Source organism: Martes martes (genome assembly GCF_963455335.1).
Source record: "Martes martes genome assembly, chromosome: 3".
In the NCBI taxonomy this organism is placed as follows: domain Eukaryota; kingdom Metazoa; phylum Chordata; class Mammalia; order Carnivora; family Mustelidae; genus Martes; species Martes martes.
This window is the reverse complement of record NC_137890.1, coordinates 144,534,329-144,551,105: the sequence shown is the minus strand read 5'-3', so window position 1 is coordinate 144,551,105 and position 16,777 is coordinate 144,534,329. Positions and strand designations below refer to the sequence as shown.

The 16,777-nt window shown below is 36.6% G+C and overlaps 1 protein-coding gene across 3 annotated transcripts in view; it reads left to right on the top strand.

Moving 5' to 3' along the window:
- Positions 1 to 16,777, top strand: part of GALNT13 (polypeptide N-acetylgalactosaminyltransferase 13) — a gene marked incomplete at both ends in the record, with an annotated part of 450,620 nt that overhangs the window by 390,368 nt on the left and 43,475 nt on the right. For all 3 annotated transcript variants that reach the window (XM_080799582.1, XM_080799581.1, XM_080799580.1), the window contains one exon: positions 6,821 to 6,960. In XM_080799582.1, the coding sequence (XP_080655708.1) occupies positions 6,821 to 6,960 (140 nt within the window). The remainder of the gene's footprint in view (positions 1 to 6,820; positions 6,961 to 16,777) is intronic.

Sequence of the window (16,777 nt, the reverse complement as noted above, 5' to 3'; positions counted from 1 at the left end):
CCTTAAAATAAATTTCTAAATGATGAAAAAAGGACAGGTTATTAAATAAAATATATAACAAACCTATATGTATTATCATTTACTTATTAAACACACCTGCAAACTGGGAGTTAATTAAAATACCTTTTTAACTTATGAAGCTTTATCTGATTATCAGAGCTTTCTCAGGGTTTGTGCAAGTCCTGACGAAAGACTTACCTTAAAAACTTAAAGCTTTTATAAGTTGCCTTTGAGTTAGATTCATTCTATCACAATATTCCTCCTTCCCCCAACTCTATTTTTGTCATAGCATTTATCACTTTCTGATGTATTCCTGTATATGCCTCCCTCTTCTATAATGTAAACTCCGTAGAGGAAGATATATATTTTTTAAATTTTTTAATTAACATACAATGTATTATTAGCCCCAGGGGTACAGGTCTGTGAATCGCCAGGTTTACACTTCACAGCACTCAACCTTAGCACATACCGTCCCCACTGTCCATAACCCAAACACCCTCTCCCTACCCCACCCCCGCAACCCTCAGTTTGTTTGTGAGATTAAGGTTTGTCTTATGGTTTGTCTCCCTCCCGATCCCATCTTGTTTTTGTTTATTCCTTTCCTATCCCCCCAACCCCCCACATTGCCTCTCAACTTCTTTTTATTTTTTAATTTTTTTAAAATTTTTTAAAAAATTTATTTATTTGTTAGAGAGAGAAAGCGAGCGAGCACAGGCAGAGAGTGGTAGGCAGAGGCAGATGGAGAAGCAGGCTCCCCGCCGAGCAAGGAGCCCGATGTGGGACTCGATCCCAGGACGCTGGGATCATGACCTGAGCTGAAGGCAGCCGCTTAACCAACTGAGCCACCCAGGCGTCCCATGCCTCTCAACTTCTAAAGGAAGATATTTTTAAATTGTTTTGTTCACTGATACATCCCAAGTGCCTAGAAAATGTGTCTTGTATGTGGTTGGAACACATTAAATATCTGCTAACTTAATCTTGTCTTGGCCTCTGCTCTGCATTTTCTCTTCTTTTTTTTCACTTTCTCTTTCCATCTGTTTGTTTATCTCACTCCTATATCCGTGTCATTGTCTTAGGCATTCTCTATATGGCACCTTCCAAAGTTCCAGGCTTAAATCATCTTTACAGCTAGCAATTCCAGAAGAAATAGAGCTTTAACTTCCTAATAGTCCTAGCAAATTCTCAGAGTATATACTTTTATTATACTGGCTGGTCCATAGGCCCATTCCTGGGCCAATCACTGAAATGGGTTATGTGTAAGATGGAAAAAGGGAATGCTTTGATTGTCTTGGGTGTTACTTGGAATTTGGTCTGAGCAACAGCAGCATCCTCTGGGAACTTGTTAGATATGCAGTCTCAGGCCTTCTTCCAGATGAACTGAATCAGAATCTGCATTTAAACATTCCCTGGTGATATCCTTTTGCGCCCCCAGATGGAGCTAGAAAGGTGGGAAGGATAGTGTGGTCACCAAACCACAAAAACCAAAAGTGGGAGAGGAATGATTGCTCAAAGAGAGCTTGAATGCTCTTATCAGAAGACAAAATGGATATTGGGCATGCGGCAAGAAGAGATACCCATTACAATTTACATGTACTCAGCAATTATTATGTATCAGGCACTGTACTATGTCTTTTTCAGATATTATATAGTATTCACAACATCATATAAGACATTATCAGATAGGATACCCTGGGCTTCAAGTGACCAAGTAATTTATCCAAAGTTTTTGTTGTGGAGGCAATAACAGAATTGATCTATAATAAAATGTCAAGTAGTTATAAGTACCCTGGTGAGTGATCAAGCAAAATAGAGGGATAGAGCAGTGACCCAGAATGATAGGAACAAGGGATTGATTTAGATAGGAAGGTCAGGGTGAGTCTGAGGAAATGAATTCTTAGCAGATGCTTGAATGTAGTAACGGACAGCTCATGGAAGTTACTGGTTAATACTACTCTAGACAGGAAAAAGGACAAGTACAAAGCCATGAGTAAGGAATGAATGTGGCATGTTTGAAGAAAAGCAAAGAAAAAGGGACCTGGGTGGCTCATTTAAGTCATTTAAGCGTCTAACTCGGTTTCAGCTCAGGTCATGATCTCATGGGTCATGGGATTGAGCCCCATTCTGGGCTCTGTGCTCAGCAAGGAGTCTGCTTGAAGATTCTCTCCCTCTGCCCATCTCCCCATGCACACATGCACTCTCTCTCTCTCTCAAATAAATAAATCATTAAAAAAAAAACAAAAAAGCAAAGAAAAAAAGAAAACAAAAAAGCCAGTGTGGCCACAGTAAAGTGAATATAGATGATTAGATCATAGCTATAATCAAGAACCATTTCATGAAGGATCTTAGGCAATAGTTAGGATATTGTCAATTATTCCTAGCACAATGAAAAATTCATTAGAAGCTTTGGAGCAGGGTAGTGACATGACTTTCTTTTTACTTCAAATATATTGTCCAGGGAGCAGGCAGTAGTGAATAAAGGATAGATGGAGAAATGTAAGATGTCAGGGGCACTAGTTAGAAGCCTATTACAATGCTGGTTTAGTCAAGAGAGGAGAGATTATGCACCCAGGATGGCAAAGGAGATGTTTGATGGACTGAGGATATATTGTGAATGTAGAACAAATAGGACTTGCTAATGAGCTGAATATGGGAGTATGAGTTAAAAATAATTACTTTTATATTGTTTCCCTGAGAAAATGGGTGGGTATTTGTGGTAGTTGCTGAAACAGAGAATCTTGGAGATGGTGAAGTTGAAAAATCAAGAGGACTGTTGGAGACATATCAAATTTGAGATGCCTGTTTAAGACCCCAGTGAAATTGTTGGGTCAACAATTGAGTAGCTTATTTGGGAGAGGTTTGGGTTGCAGATAAGAGTTTGGGAAACACGTGAGAATGTATTTCAAGCCATGGAACTGAATAATTCAGGCTCTACTTCACAGTCTTTTCAGTGACACAGGCTAATAAAGGCCTCACCATCTTGAAGCCATGCCTGCTGTGGTACAAGGCTTCCTCAGTCTCTGTAGTAAAGGAAAAAAGAGCTAGAGGGTCTTCCCTGGTCTTCCATACCTGGTTTTCCATCTTTAAGACAAGACTACTAGATATTTACCCAAAAGATACAAAATAATGATTTGAAGGGACACGTGCACCCTGATGTTTATAGCAGCGTTATCAACAATAACCAAGCTATGGAAAGGGGCCAGATGTTCATTGACTGATAAATGGATGAAGAAGAAGTGGTATGCATCCACAAATATTACTCTGCCATAAAAAAAAGAATGAAATCTTGCCATTTACAATGACTTGGATGGAGCTGGAGAGTATAATGCTGAGCAAAATAAGTCAGTCAGTGAAAGATAAATACCATATGATTTCATTCTTATGTGTCATTTAAGAAACAAAACAAATGAGCAAAGGAAAAAAAAGAGACAAAGACAAACCAAGAAACAGACTCTTAACTATAGAGAACAAACTGATTCTTATATGTAAGTGATGAATCACTAAATTCTACTCCTGAAACCAGTAGTAAACTGTATGTTAACTAACTAGAATTTAAATAAAAACTTGAAAATATATATATATAATGAGATGTAGAGAACTTAGGGGGCACCTGGCTTGTTCAGTTGGTAGATCATGCAACTCTGATCTCAGGGTTGTAGGTTCAAGCCCCATGTTGGGTGTAGAGATTACTTAAAAATGAAATCTTAAAAAAAAAAAAAAATCAGGAGACATTTGTACCTTTCCCCTATAGTTTATTGGCCAGCGGCAGTAAATGCCCTGGCCTAACTGAAGGGGCTGAGAAATGTGGAGAAATATATGAACGTTGGGTGACTACTGCTGTCTCTCACATAATGTCTCACTTGTTTTTTTAGGGCCCAACTAATAGTTGTTTTTATTTACTTTTAATTTTTTTTAGTTTTATTTTAATTCCAGTATAGTTAACATACAGTGTTACATTAGTTTCAGGTGTATGATATAGTGGTTCAACAATTCCGTACGTTACCCACTGCCCATCACAACAAGTGCACTCCTTACTCCCATCACCTATTTCACTATCTGCAATTAATCTCACTTCTGGCAATGATCAGTGTGTTCTCTGAACAGTTAAGAGTCTGTTTCTTGGTGTGTCTCTCTCGCTTTTTTCTTTGCTCATTTGTTTCTTAAATTACACATATGAGTGAAGTCATATAGTATTTGTCTTTCCCTGACTGACTTATTTTGCTTAACTTCATACTCTCTAGCTCTATCCAAGTCATTGCAAATAGCAAATTACATTCTTTTTTGTGGCTGAATAATATTTCACTGATCACACACACACCCCCCCCCCATATCTTTATCTACTCATCTATCAATGGACAACTGGGCTGCTTCCATAATTTGACTGTTATAAATAATGCTGCAGTAAACATAAGGGTGCATGTACCCCTTGAATTAGTATTTTCATATTCTTTGGATGAATACACAGTAGTGTGATTACTAGATCACACTGTAGTTCTATTTTTAACTTTTTAAGGAAACTCTATACTGTTTTACACAGTGGCTGCATCAGTTTGCATTTCCACCAACGAGGGTTCCTTTTTCTCCACATCCTCTCCAGCACTTGTTTCTTGTGTTTTTGATTTTCACCATTCTGAGAGGTAGTTTTGATTTGCATTTCCCTGATGATAAATGACAATGAACAACTTTTAATGTATCTGTTGGCTATCTGTATAGCTTCTTTGGAGAAATGTCTGTTCATGCCTTCTGCCTTAATTTTTGAGTGTTGAGTCTTACGAGTTCTTTATATATTTTGGATACTAACCCTCATAGTATCTCACTTCTAAGAAGGAAAATAGAACTACAGAGGGAAAAAACCATCCTCACCAAAATATTAAGATAAGCCCACAGTATTTTTGTGCTTTTCTAACAGTAATTAAAGTAATTATCTAGGACTAAGACAAAACTCATGTTGTAGTGGCAATGCCATGGGGTAGCTTAGGAGTCTTAGGGTGAGACGGTTTTAGCTTTTCTCAATACTAACTGCCATTTTACACCAACCAAATCTTTGCCAAATCTGATGTGGACAATTCATATTTTCTCTTACTTAATGTGAAATAGATGCAAATGAATCTTCAAACTCCCTTCCAATCAGAAAACTGCTCATCAAAGCCTCCTGAGAAAAAATTCTGGAGCCAGGACTATTGCCTTTTAATGATGGAAAAGGAAAGATACTGATATGTTAATAAGCTGTATCAACTAAATTTGCCCACCTCAAAAATGAAACAGAACAGAAAAGTAAAACTATTGTTGAATGAAGTCCTCTGAAGCTACAGTGCCCTTCTTTTTCTCTTTTCCCTGGGTCCAATGGAATCTCTTTAAATGATTGTCAAGACTATGTAATAGATCACTGCAGTTGATACAGCACTTAACAGAAAGAGAAATTCGTGTAGTGATCTCTTTGTAAATGTTTTCCAGCTTCTTCTTTTGAAGGTTGCATTCCAGGTTGCAAGTTCGGAATAGGATTATTTTGAAAGCAAATATTTATATGTTTAAAAAGCCCAAAGACCTTGTTGTTTTCTGTCCAAACGCGAGCTAAAAAAAATCAATATTGTCTTTTAGAAGGAAGTGGTTTGGCTGTTTAAGCATCATCAGAGTGCTTTCTAACAACACTAAGGCATTTAATTTTGGAAAAACAAAAGTTAAGAATTTTTAAGGAACAGTGTGGGGAGGGGGAAACTAAGAGGTGATGGGCTTTCAAGAGTGTTGCCACATTTGAATAGAGTGACTCAAATAATGGCATTAGCTACAGACGTCTGCATTGCCTAAGCAATTATTCATTGTTTTATAGAATGGTTGTTAGGTTGTACTGTTTGGCTGAGATAGAATGTGCCAAATACTGGGCCTTTTTTTTTTCCTGTGCCCAACTCTGGTTGCTTACTCGTCTTAAAGAAACACGTGAAACACAGACCTTGTCAAAAATAATTTAAGAAAAGCTATCTTCTCACAGTTATTTAGTCATTTCAGTCAAATCATTTTTAATATTGATAGTAATGAGCAAATCATGTCACCATGGTATAGAAATTAGTAGCATTGCTGTTTTTAATTCTCAACTAAAAAGCATCATTTTATGATCATCAATGGGAATATTCCTTTTAATTTCATATATTCTGCTATTACATGAATTGAACTTAAGTAGTTTTAATGTACACATGTGAGTATAAGCTATTTCTTTATTTTAGCTTATTTATTTACTAACTTACTTATCTAAGAATTTGAGGTGGCTCACATTTAACTCATAAAATAATACAGAAAAAAAAGAAAAAATCGGGTCTGTAGTAAACGTAGATAGAATAAAAGTTCAAGAAGAAGAGATAAAGTTAGAACACATAAGTGTTCATTGTGAGGATCATATTTATATAAATTTATCATGAAATCTACGGTGGCGAATAAAAGACACCTGGAAAATACAAGTATTAGAATTTTTATTAAAGAGAGATGGCCATATTATTGCACAGCTCAGTTAAGCTTTGATGATGAGATACTAAATTAATACCAATTTACACTTACTTGATTAATTTTTCCATATAAGAAGTGTAAGTGTTTGGTGATAAATATTTGCGCTTAAAAAGTCATAACCAAAGGAAAAGCTGTTTTTTATATCTATTTCATGTACTAATTGGTTGCTAGTAAGAAAATCAGTGTAGTAGCAGCGGCATATGCAATTGAATTTGATGGAATTGTAATTATAGAGGGGAAGAAAACTGACAGCAAAGTAAACAGAGGAAACCCATACTAAATCGAAAATAGCACAAACTGATTTGTGTGTTTCTCTGAAAAATTCCAGGTGTTGTCAAAGTGGATTATGGAGATGTGTCAGTCAGAAAAACACTAAGAGAAAATCTGAAGTGTAAGCCCTTTTCTTGGTACCTTGAAAACATCTATCCGGACTCCCAGATCCCGAGACGTTATTACTCACTTGGCGAGGTATGAATTATTTATTTTGGTTAAGTTATAAATATATTTTGCAAATGGAGCAATTCCAAAGGAGCTCAATATTTTTTATGTTGTGAATAAAATGCTTTCAGGGTTTTTAAATGGATCTGTTTTAAATAACTTCTCAAGTTACTTATGGTCTCAAGGACCAATAAAGGTCTTTATCGTTGGGATTTGCAAAAGTTAAGGGGATAGTTTAATACTAAATAGTATTTTCTTGTTTCTTTACCAACAGTTCAGAAACATTTTGTCATATGGACCTTAGTCTCTTAAAATTTACTGTGAACCCCAAGAGCTTTGGTTTAGGTGGGTTAAAACTATTAATACTTAATGTATTGAACCTAAACCTGAGAACTGTAAAACCCATTTATTAATTTATTAAAAATAATGTTCTCCATTACATGTTAATTTAAGTAATGCATTTTTAAAAATAAATATATTTTCCAAAACAAAATCAAATAGTAAGATTAGCTTCAGTTATATTTTTGTAAATTACATTACTATCTGGCCTGATAGAAGTTAACTGGAGTCTGTTTTGGTATTTAGTCTACTGTAATATCACAAACCATGTAGCCTCTGAGAGACTCCTTATACTTCATGGGAAGTGAAAGTGCAAACTGCAAGTAATTTCTTAGTGTTACTGTATAATTCTGTTGACTTTATAGGCCCACTGAAAACCATTGATCCTCTACCATTGTTTTCCAAAAATACCTATTTAAATTTTTTTTTTATTTAAATTCAGTTGATTAACAAATAGTGTATTATTGGTTTCAGAGGTAGAGGTCAGTGATTCATCAGTCTTACTGTATAATACCCAGGGCTCATTACATCATGTGCCCTCCTTAAAATGTTTTCCAAAATATCTACTATCTGTAAAAATACATAGTTGGCTTCATTATGATTATATAAACATATTCATAATATATATTCAGTTGCTCAAAATAAGAACTGTTCCTTTATGAATTATATGTCTCAAATTGTAATTTCTCACTTAATAGGGATCAGCTTAGGGAATCAAAACTAATTTAATATTGGTTGTAATTAAAGCATCTTGACAGAAATGATACAATGCACTTGGAAAATAATTATTAATAAAGTATGTCATCTTTAGGTTGAAACTGCTGTTTTCTTAGGTCATAATAGTAGAAAATCTGAACATGTGTGAAAATGTCTAATACTTTTTCGGTTCATTTGCCAAAAATAACAATCTGTAACTTTATCCACTCTGTCACTTTAATCCGTAAACATTATTTATGATTAACTGGAAAGTAATTGAAGCAAAAAATACTGAGACTGGGTGGACCCCTAGCATAATTGTTTTTTTTGTTTGTTTGTTTTGTTTTGTTTTTAATTTTTTTATTTTTTTTATAAACATATAATATATTTTTAGCCCCAGGGGTACAGGTCTGTGAATCATCAGGTTTACACACTTCACAGCACTCACCACAGCACACCCCACCCGCAATGTTCATAGCCCCACCACCCTCTCCCGACCCCTCCCCCCAGCAACCCTCAGTTTGTTCTGCGAGATTAAGAGTCTCTTATGGTTTGTCTCCCTTCCAATCCCATCTTGTTTCATTTATTCTTTTCCTACCCCCCAACCCCCCCACATTGCATCTCCACTTCCTCATATCAGGGAGATCATATGATAGTTGTCTTTCTCCGATTGACTTATTTCGCTAGGCATAATACCCTCTAGTTCCATCCATGTCATCGCAAATGGTAAGATTTCATTTCTTTTGATGGCTGCATAGTATTCCATTTCTTTTTCTTTTTTTAAAGATTTTATTTATTTGACAGAGGGAGAGATAGCAAGAGAGGGGAGTAGGGGGAGTGGGAGAGGGAGAAGCAGGCACCCCCCTGAGCAGGGAGCCTGATGTGGGGCTTGATCTCAGGACCCTGGGATCATGACCTGACCTGAAGGCAGGCACTTAACAACTGAGCCACCTAGGCACCCCTAAAGGCTATTTTTCTGTGTCCATATCCCTGGTCTAATTGTCAAATCTCCTCATTAGCCACATAACATCTCTTTATAGAATCTTTCAGTTTTCATCTATTTAACCTTAATCTGAATAATGTAGTGCAAGGATTTATGTGTAATAACAGTGAAAGTATGATATTTTTTTAAGATTTTTTTTTTTTTTTTTTGGAGAGAAATAGCATGGGGGGAGGGACAGGAAGGGAGAGGAGCATCTCTCTCTCTCTCTCTCTCTCTGTCATATAAATAAATAAATAAATCTTAAAAAAAAAAAAAATGAAGAAAGGGAGTGGGAGAGAAAGAAGCAGCTTTTCCACTGAGCCCAAAGCCCATCTCAGGGCTTGATACAAAGACCCTGAGATCATGACCTGAGCCAAAATCGAGTTGGTTGCTTAACTGACCAAGCCACCCGGGCACCCCTATACAACTTTCTAAGTGTGACTCTAGTTACTTAATAGTCCTGTGCCTCAGGGTGTTTCGTTTTGTTTTGTTTTGCTTTGCTTTTATTAAGGGCGAGGATTGTTGCCATTGTTTTCAAATAACGTAACATTCTGTGTAAGCACTAATGTTACAGGGATTTATATTCAATACATACATTACATGAGTGCTTCTTATTTTATTTTTTTTTTTAAGATTTTATTTATTTATTTGACGGAGAGAGAGAGACAGCAAGAAAGGGAACATAAGCAGGGGGAGTAGGAGAGGGAGAAGCAAGCTTCCTGCAGAGCAGAGATCCCGATATGGGATTCAATTCCAGCACCCTGGGATCATGACCTGAGCCAAAGGCAGATGCTTAACAACTGAGCCACCCACGTGCCCACGTGAGTGCTTATTAAGCTAGAACACTGTTTACATGCTGGTTATTATGATCTAGTGCTCCTAAAGTTCCCCAATATCTAATACTTTCATTTCTTTACTGAAAAGTTTGTTTCAACAATCGTGAACCTGACTTGTACTGTAAGAAGAAGAGCATGTTTCTGTTCCTGTCATAGAGTGTTGCTCCTGCTGCAGTCAGGGGACTCAGCTGATGAATGAACACTGATTACTTTTTCTAAAAGGAGGTATAACCAGGGCCTATAATGAAACAGATATGAGTAAGGAGGACTTTTTAGAAATTTTCTGGGGCCACCAGAGTGACTCCTGAGAAGAACTCTAAAACAGAATCTAGATGTTTACTTCTGTGTTAAAAATCCAATTTTATGGTTTCCTGTACTACATCAAGGAAACCTAATTAACTGACTTCCTGAAAAAGGAAAAATAGAGTGTGGGCAAATTCCTTTGTACAACCTACAGATTTTGAATTAGCTGTCTTCTGTGATTGATCGGGTGGCCATATTTTAATGTACAGAAATAGTTTGAAAGAAAGAGACTGTACCTTTTTGGGTTTTTAAAACATATCCCAAAAGAGGCAGCTTGTATTAAACAAAACAAAACAAAACAAAACAAAACAAAACAAAACAAAACACACACACACACAAAAAGCCTTGGAGGCAAGCAGAGGAAGGTTTAAATCCTAACCTCACAGCCTAGCTCTGGAGTGGCTCTAGGTATCCTGTCTGGCCCCTGTCGGTGGTGTGGAGATAATCAGAAAGGGATATAGTGATGACTAAAGACCTAGAGTAGTTAGTACAATGTCTGGCAATAAGTAGTAGCAGCAGTAGTAATAGTTACTGTATTATTATAGCTACCATTTACTGTTTTCTTACTAAGTCAAACATTATGCTAGATGCTTTATAACAATTATATTATTTAAAAATCTCAACTCCAAAAATAAAATAAAATAAAAATCTCAACTCCATGACTTCAGTTTTGTTAGGATCCCAACTGAAAATGGAAACTGACATGTGGAAAGTTTATGTGATTTACCTGTGGGTCATTGAGCTCGCTATTAAAGTCAGGTTTAAAATAAATGTTAGTCTGACACTAATGCTCATTTTTTCTTTAAGCTAGAAGGACAAAATAGGTTGTATTATTATAGTTTATTTATTCAGAACGCTTTCGTTAAATAAGAGGTGGAGTTGGAGCCTATATGTTACGTGCTAAGGATAGAAAGTCCGATAACGAAGCCCTTTACTCTTAAGCCGTTCTACTGAAATGGGGGCAGGAGAGATGGCAAAAAAGAAACAAATAGTTAAGAAATTCAGAGAAATAGGGGAGTCTGGATCTCTCAATGAATTAAGTGTCCAACTCTTGATTTTGGCCCAGGGCACAGTCTTGAGGTCCTGGGATCAAGCCCTGGGCTGTGCTCCACACTCAGCAGGGAGTCTGCTTGAGATTCTCTCTCCCTCTCCCTCCACCCCTCCCCGCAGCCCCCTTGCTCTCTCTCAAATCAATCAATCAATCCAAAAAAAAATTTTTTTTCAGAGAAATTAAAGATACCCTACATGAAGTATAGAGTCATGCTATAAACTGCTGCTTTAAAACCCCTGATAAATTCAAAAAAAATTCTGTGAGATATGTTAAATTTTAAACTTTTGGGGATATTATTGTGCTGTAGTTTTCCACTTTGAAACCAGCCTTAAAGAGATGCAACCCAGCATCTGTTTCCATGGAAACAGAAGGACAATTTTACCAAGCACTACTTCCCAATTTGATTTTGCATAGTCATGTATACATAATTTAAGACGGACATTTTGATAATGAGTTTGGGATGAACTGTTAATGGACAACAGACATTTACTTAAAGATTTTCTTTCTTACTGCCTGCCATTAACCATTTTTAGAAGAAAGTAAAAAGCTATCTTTCCTTATATATGAGGGTATTTTTTTCTTCCCAGATAGTTAATATCTCAAAGTGGTATCAGATGTCCAACCTACTTATCCAAATAACAAATTATTTCTTTGTGATATGTATATTTTTCATATGTACTCATCATTAATATAAAATGAATTTGGTAGGATTTAACAGTTCACAGTTTCCTTGTTTCAATGTTGTTCAAAGCCTATTATTTAATATTGCAGTGTATTGGTGAATAAAAACTCTTCTTTGTTAACTTCTCTTTATAACTTTTTTAGCTATATTGAAAGATGCAAATATGATATTCAGTTTCTCATCATCCTATATCATCACCAGAATAATCATTAGGAAAATTATTGATATCAGTATCTTAATTTGTTATGTTTGAATTTTACTCAGGTAATTGAAATATTCTTTAACCAGCCCATGAATTACATGCAATTTCCAATGGGAAGTTAAAAGCTGTGCAATTGCTTTGAACTAAAACCTTTAAGTAGCTTAATGAAGCATGTGCCTTTTAGGCTCAGTAAGCATATCATAATGGAATAAAGAAATCAAGTTCTTTCCAGCATTAAATTCTTTCCTAACCAGCCCTTTAGCTTATATAGATTTAACATGTCGGGTTTTGATCTTGTAAATATAAAGGCAAATTCAAGTACGATAGGATTGAAAAATGGGGATTCTAAAGTCACAGTGCTTCATATTTGGGGGCCTATGACAGGCCAGCATTTTGAGAAAAAAAAAAAAAGAAGTGTTGTGAGCTATGTAGGGCAACAGGGAGAAGTGGATTTCTGTAGCCAAATGACTTAACTCTTGGGGCTTAATGGTTTACATTTGCTTACGATTTACATCTTGCTTTGAAGGTGTTTAGACATCAGTCTCTGCATTTCGGATTGCCTACTCAACCTCAGAACTCCTTTTCCTTTTGTATCCTTTAACCGTAACAACTAGTTAAGATTCTGGTACATATTGGTACTGTATTCCATAAATTTTGTTAAAAAGCAAATTTATGTAACTAAAAATAGGCACCTGAAGCCGCTTGGCCTCAGGGATTAAGGGTACCATCAGTGACTGCCAAATTCAGACATGAAAACGCTTAGAGATTTACCCTCGGTTGGTAATCAGGAGATCTATTTATAGATTCGCATCTTCCTGACCTTTCGCTAGGATAAACAGCGAGGAAGGCTCCTTTTAGACGACTTACACAAATCAGAGCATTCTCTTTGCCCACAATTCTATTTCACAAACTCTTTGTGACCCAGTAGCTAATTTTCAACCTAGCGTAACTGAACAGGCTTATGTACAGAAAAAAAAAAAAAAAAAAAAAGATGTTACTCTTCATCAGATGTTAACTTTAAAGACTGCTGGGCTATGTAGCCCGCCTGTGAACAAAGTGAGTGAGTTTATCACCTGAAAAAATATTTTTTACTTCACACTGCTGATCATTAGACTAGAATTAATTCTAATTTTATTACTCAGGTAGATATTGGCACAAACAATTGGTAACATACTCTTTGCTAGTTGGGCATTTACTGAATTCTCCCAGTATTCTTGTTGCTTGTTTTTGTTATCCACTAAAGTAAATATAAATGTTTAATTTTCCATGTTCTTTACTTTGTGTGTGTGTTGGACAGGGCTTAGTCTATCATGTAACCAGAATTTTTAAATCTTGTAGTCATTAATCAGGGCTTTCTATTTTATTTATTTATTTATTTATTTATGTATTTATTTGAGAGAGAGCCCCTGGGGTGGGAGGTAGGCAGCAAGGCAGAGGGAGATAGAGAATCCTAAGCAGATTCCATGCCAAGCACAGAGCCCTATTCAGGGCTTGATCTCACACTCCTGAGATCGTAACTTGAGCTGAAATCAAGAGTCTAATGCTTAACGGACTGAGCCACCCTGAGGCCCAAGCAGGGCATTTTAAACCTCAGTCTACATAAGCAGTCAGCTTGCATTTGTTAAATATATAGATATTGCACCCGTCCTTCTGATTTATGCACAATTTGGTAAAGAGAAAATATACTTAAATGCATATTCACTAGAGCAGTTATAATATGGAAACATTAACATTAAACTGGAATTCACTGCAAATGTGCCTATTTTCTTCTTTTCAAGTAAAGAGAAACCAAACGAGGTTGACATATGTAAAATAATGATAATGAGTAACATAATGTGCAATTGAAGGATAAGCATGTGTTGGAGTAATTAAAGCAAAAAAAAAAACTAGTTTAAGTTTAGATTATTATCTTTAGAATGGATTTTACATATTGGTTTTGAAATGCAAAGGTATGAGGCTGAGGGGGGAGTATACGCCTCTTTTTTTAAATTGAGAGTTCTCATTGTTTCTTGCTGTTACAATCCAGCAGAGGGAGCATGAGCTAATGAACAAACTGTAAGTGGTAAGAACATTTCTAACGATGCTGCTGAGTAGAAAAATTTAGAAAAAGGCTTGCTGATTTCAAACATAAAAACACAAGTGGGAAAAATACTCTCAATTTTATGTCATTAAAAATTGTTTTCAAGCAATAAAAGATGATGTGTAAACAAAGGCATCTCAAAGTAGACAACAATTAAAGTTAAAACTAAGCTGGCCCTATGCCACATAGTCAAATCTATACCATAACATAAAGAATGATTCGAAAGAATTTTCCAGATCTGAGAACTACCAGTGTGCTCTACTTATATGGATACAGGTCACAAAACAAAATCTGTAAGGAATTTCTAATGAATGAGAGATCATCAGTGGTTGTTTGCTTAGATTTTTCTCAGAGTTACTGGCATGGCCAAGTAATTGGTATTGTCAGATAATATGGTACCAGTGACAAGATCAGGGTCTTTCCTAAAATTCACTTTTTTGCTTAAATAACATTCTGTGGGCTCCCAGGGTATTCTTAGAAAGGTTCTGATTGAAAAATCACACGAGATCATCCTAAATCAGATCATCCTTTGCATCTCAAATATAAGGAGCATAGACTGAAACTTTCTGTATGCCAGTATCATAATCTGAAGTAAGATTTGCTTGATGAGGATTGTCAGTACACATTTATGACCATTTTTTATATTTTGAAGACAATATAGCAGATTTCTATAGTGTTGGGTTCATTGACTTGAGAACAACCTGATGTACACTAACCTGCCTTCTAAGTGTGCATGGATTTTTTTTTTAAGTCTGAATATTGTAGGTCTAGTGACATAAACCTTTTTTTTTTTAAGATTTTATTTATATATTTGACAGAGAGACAGTGAGAGAGGGATCACAAACAGGGGGAGCAGGAGAGGGAGAAGCAGGCTTCCCGCTGAGCAGGAAGTCCAATGTGGGTCTCGAACCCAGGACCCTGGGATTATGACCTGAGCCGAAGACAGACACTTAATGACTGAGCCACCCAGCTGCCCCGACATAAACTTTTGATATTGTCTCTATTTAGATGAAGTGTCTCTTTTATTTATTTATTTAGTTAGTTAGTTAGTTGGGTGTTCCTGTTTCTGACTTTTTTTTTTTAAGATTTTATTTATTTATTTGACAGATACAGATCACAAGTAGGCAGAGAGGCAGGCAGAGAGAGAGAGACAGGAGGAAGCAGGCTCCCTGCTGAGCAGAGAGTCAGATGTGGGGCTCGATCCCAGAACTCTGGGATCATGGCCCGAGCCGAGGGCAGAGGCTTTAACCCACTGAGCCACCCAGGCGCCCCTGTTTCTGACATTCTATATCCTATCCTGTTGTGTCTAATGTCCTTGGCCATAGCCAGAAATTATTTGCATGACCTCAGCCCAGGAGTGTGGCACTTAGCATGTAGACTTGGTCCCCTAGGTCTGATCCTAGCCTGCTTTCATGTTCCTTGTTCCATGTGTCTTCACCATTGTCTGAATGACCAGTTGTAAACTTTACTCTGGTTAGCTACAACCCAGCCCTTCCTTGTTCCTTCCACACCTCCTTTCTGACAAATACTGCCTGCCTGTCTGGATGTCAGAATTATAATAACTTTCAGTTCCTTATTTGGGCAAATTATTTAACCTCATTGTATCTTAATGTTTTCATTTATGAAAAGGGGTAATAGGTTGGTTGTAAATTACCTATTACATATAAGTGCTGAGAATAGCACATAACACATACAAGTACGATTGCTAATTATTATTATTGGTGGTTGTGGTAGCGTTAGTCACCTCATTTCATTCTGACAACTATCCTAAACCCCTGACTCCTGTTTGTTTTTAAGCAAGATCCCAAGTCTAGCCAACCTCACCAGCTTTGACTTGAGTTTCTGTTTTATATCTTCTTAGCCCTGCTATATCCTAAGGGACAGAATATTACATGGCTAGAAATTATCAGAGCATTTTGTGGAATAGTTAGAACACATCCAAAATAGCACAAGATTCTTTTCATGAAGTCCCTAAATCAGTCTGTCTTGGAAAAAAAAAAAAAAAAAAAAAAAAAATATATATATATATATATATAGGCAGCAGTGACATAGTTAAAACAGAAAGTGCATCCAGGATAGCAAACCAAAAATCAATGGAAAACACTGACCACAAAATCAGGTGACAGGTATTCTCACAAATCCCAAAATACAAGCTGCCAATTTCATGGCCATGTGATACTCTGTGGAAGGAAAGCAAAGGAAAGTGATGAGATGCCTGATGGAAATGAGACCAGATTACACCCAAATTGCCAACAGATACTCAGGAGAAATTGCTTCAGGCCCGTTTGAGAATAGTAGCTGAAACTGGGGGAGGTGTTTTCATTCAATCCAATTTGTAAGTCAGTGAAAAGTCTCCTTTCTAATGTCTGAAAGGTCTGAGCACCCTGCGACCTGTGTGGATGTCTTTAAACTCACACGTGGAAATTCTTCTTAGGAGAAACTTCAAGGAGCAAAGCACGATTGAGACAGTATTTTAGAGACAATAGGGACCAAGAAAATGGGAGGTCCAGATGAAAATAGGAGCAATGAACAGAACCCGGAGATCTCAAACAATAGAAGGCATTTTTTTTCAACTCTTCAGAAAAGTGCAGGAGCAGGAGAGCTAGACTTGCAAAGTTAGAAGTGGTCTCCTGGGTAAACCTTTCCTGTCAGGGACAGCTGGAAACCTTTGCCCTT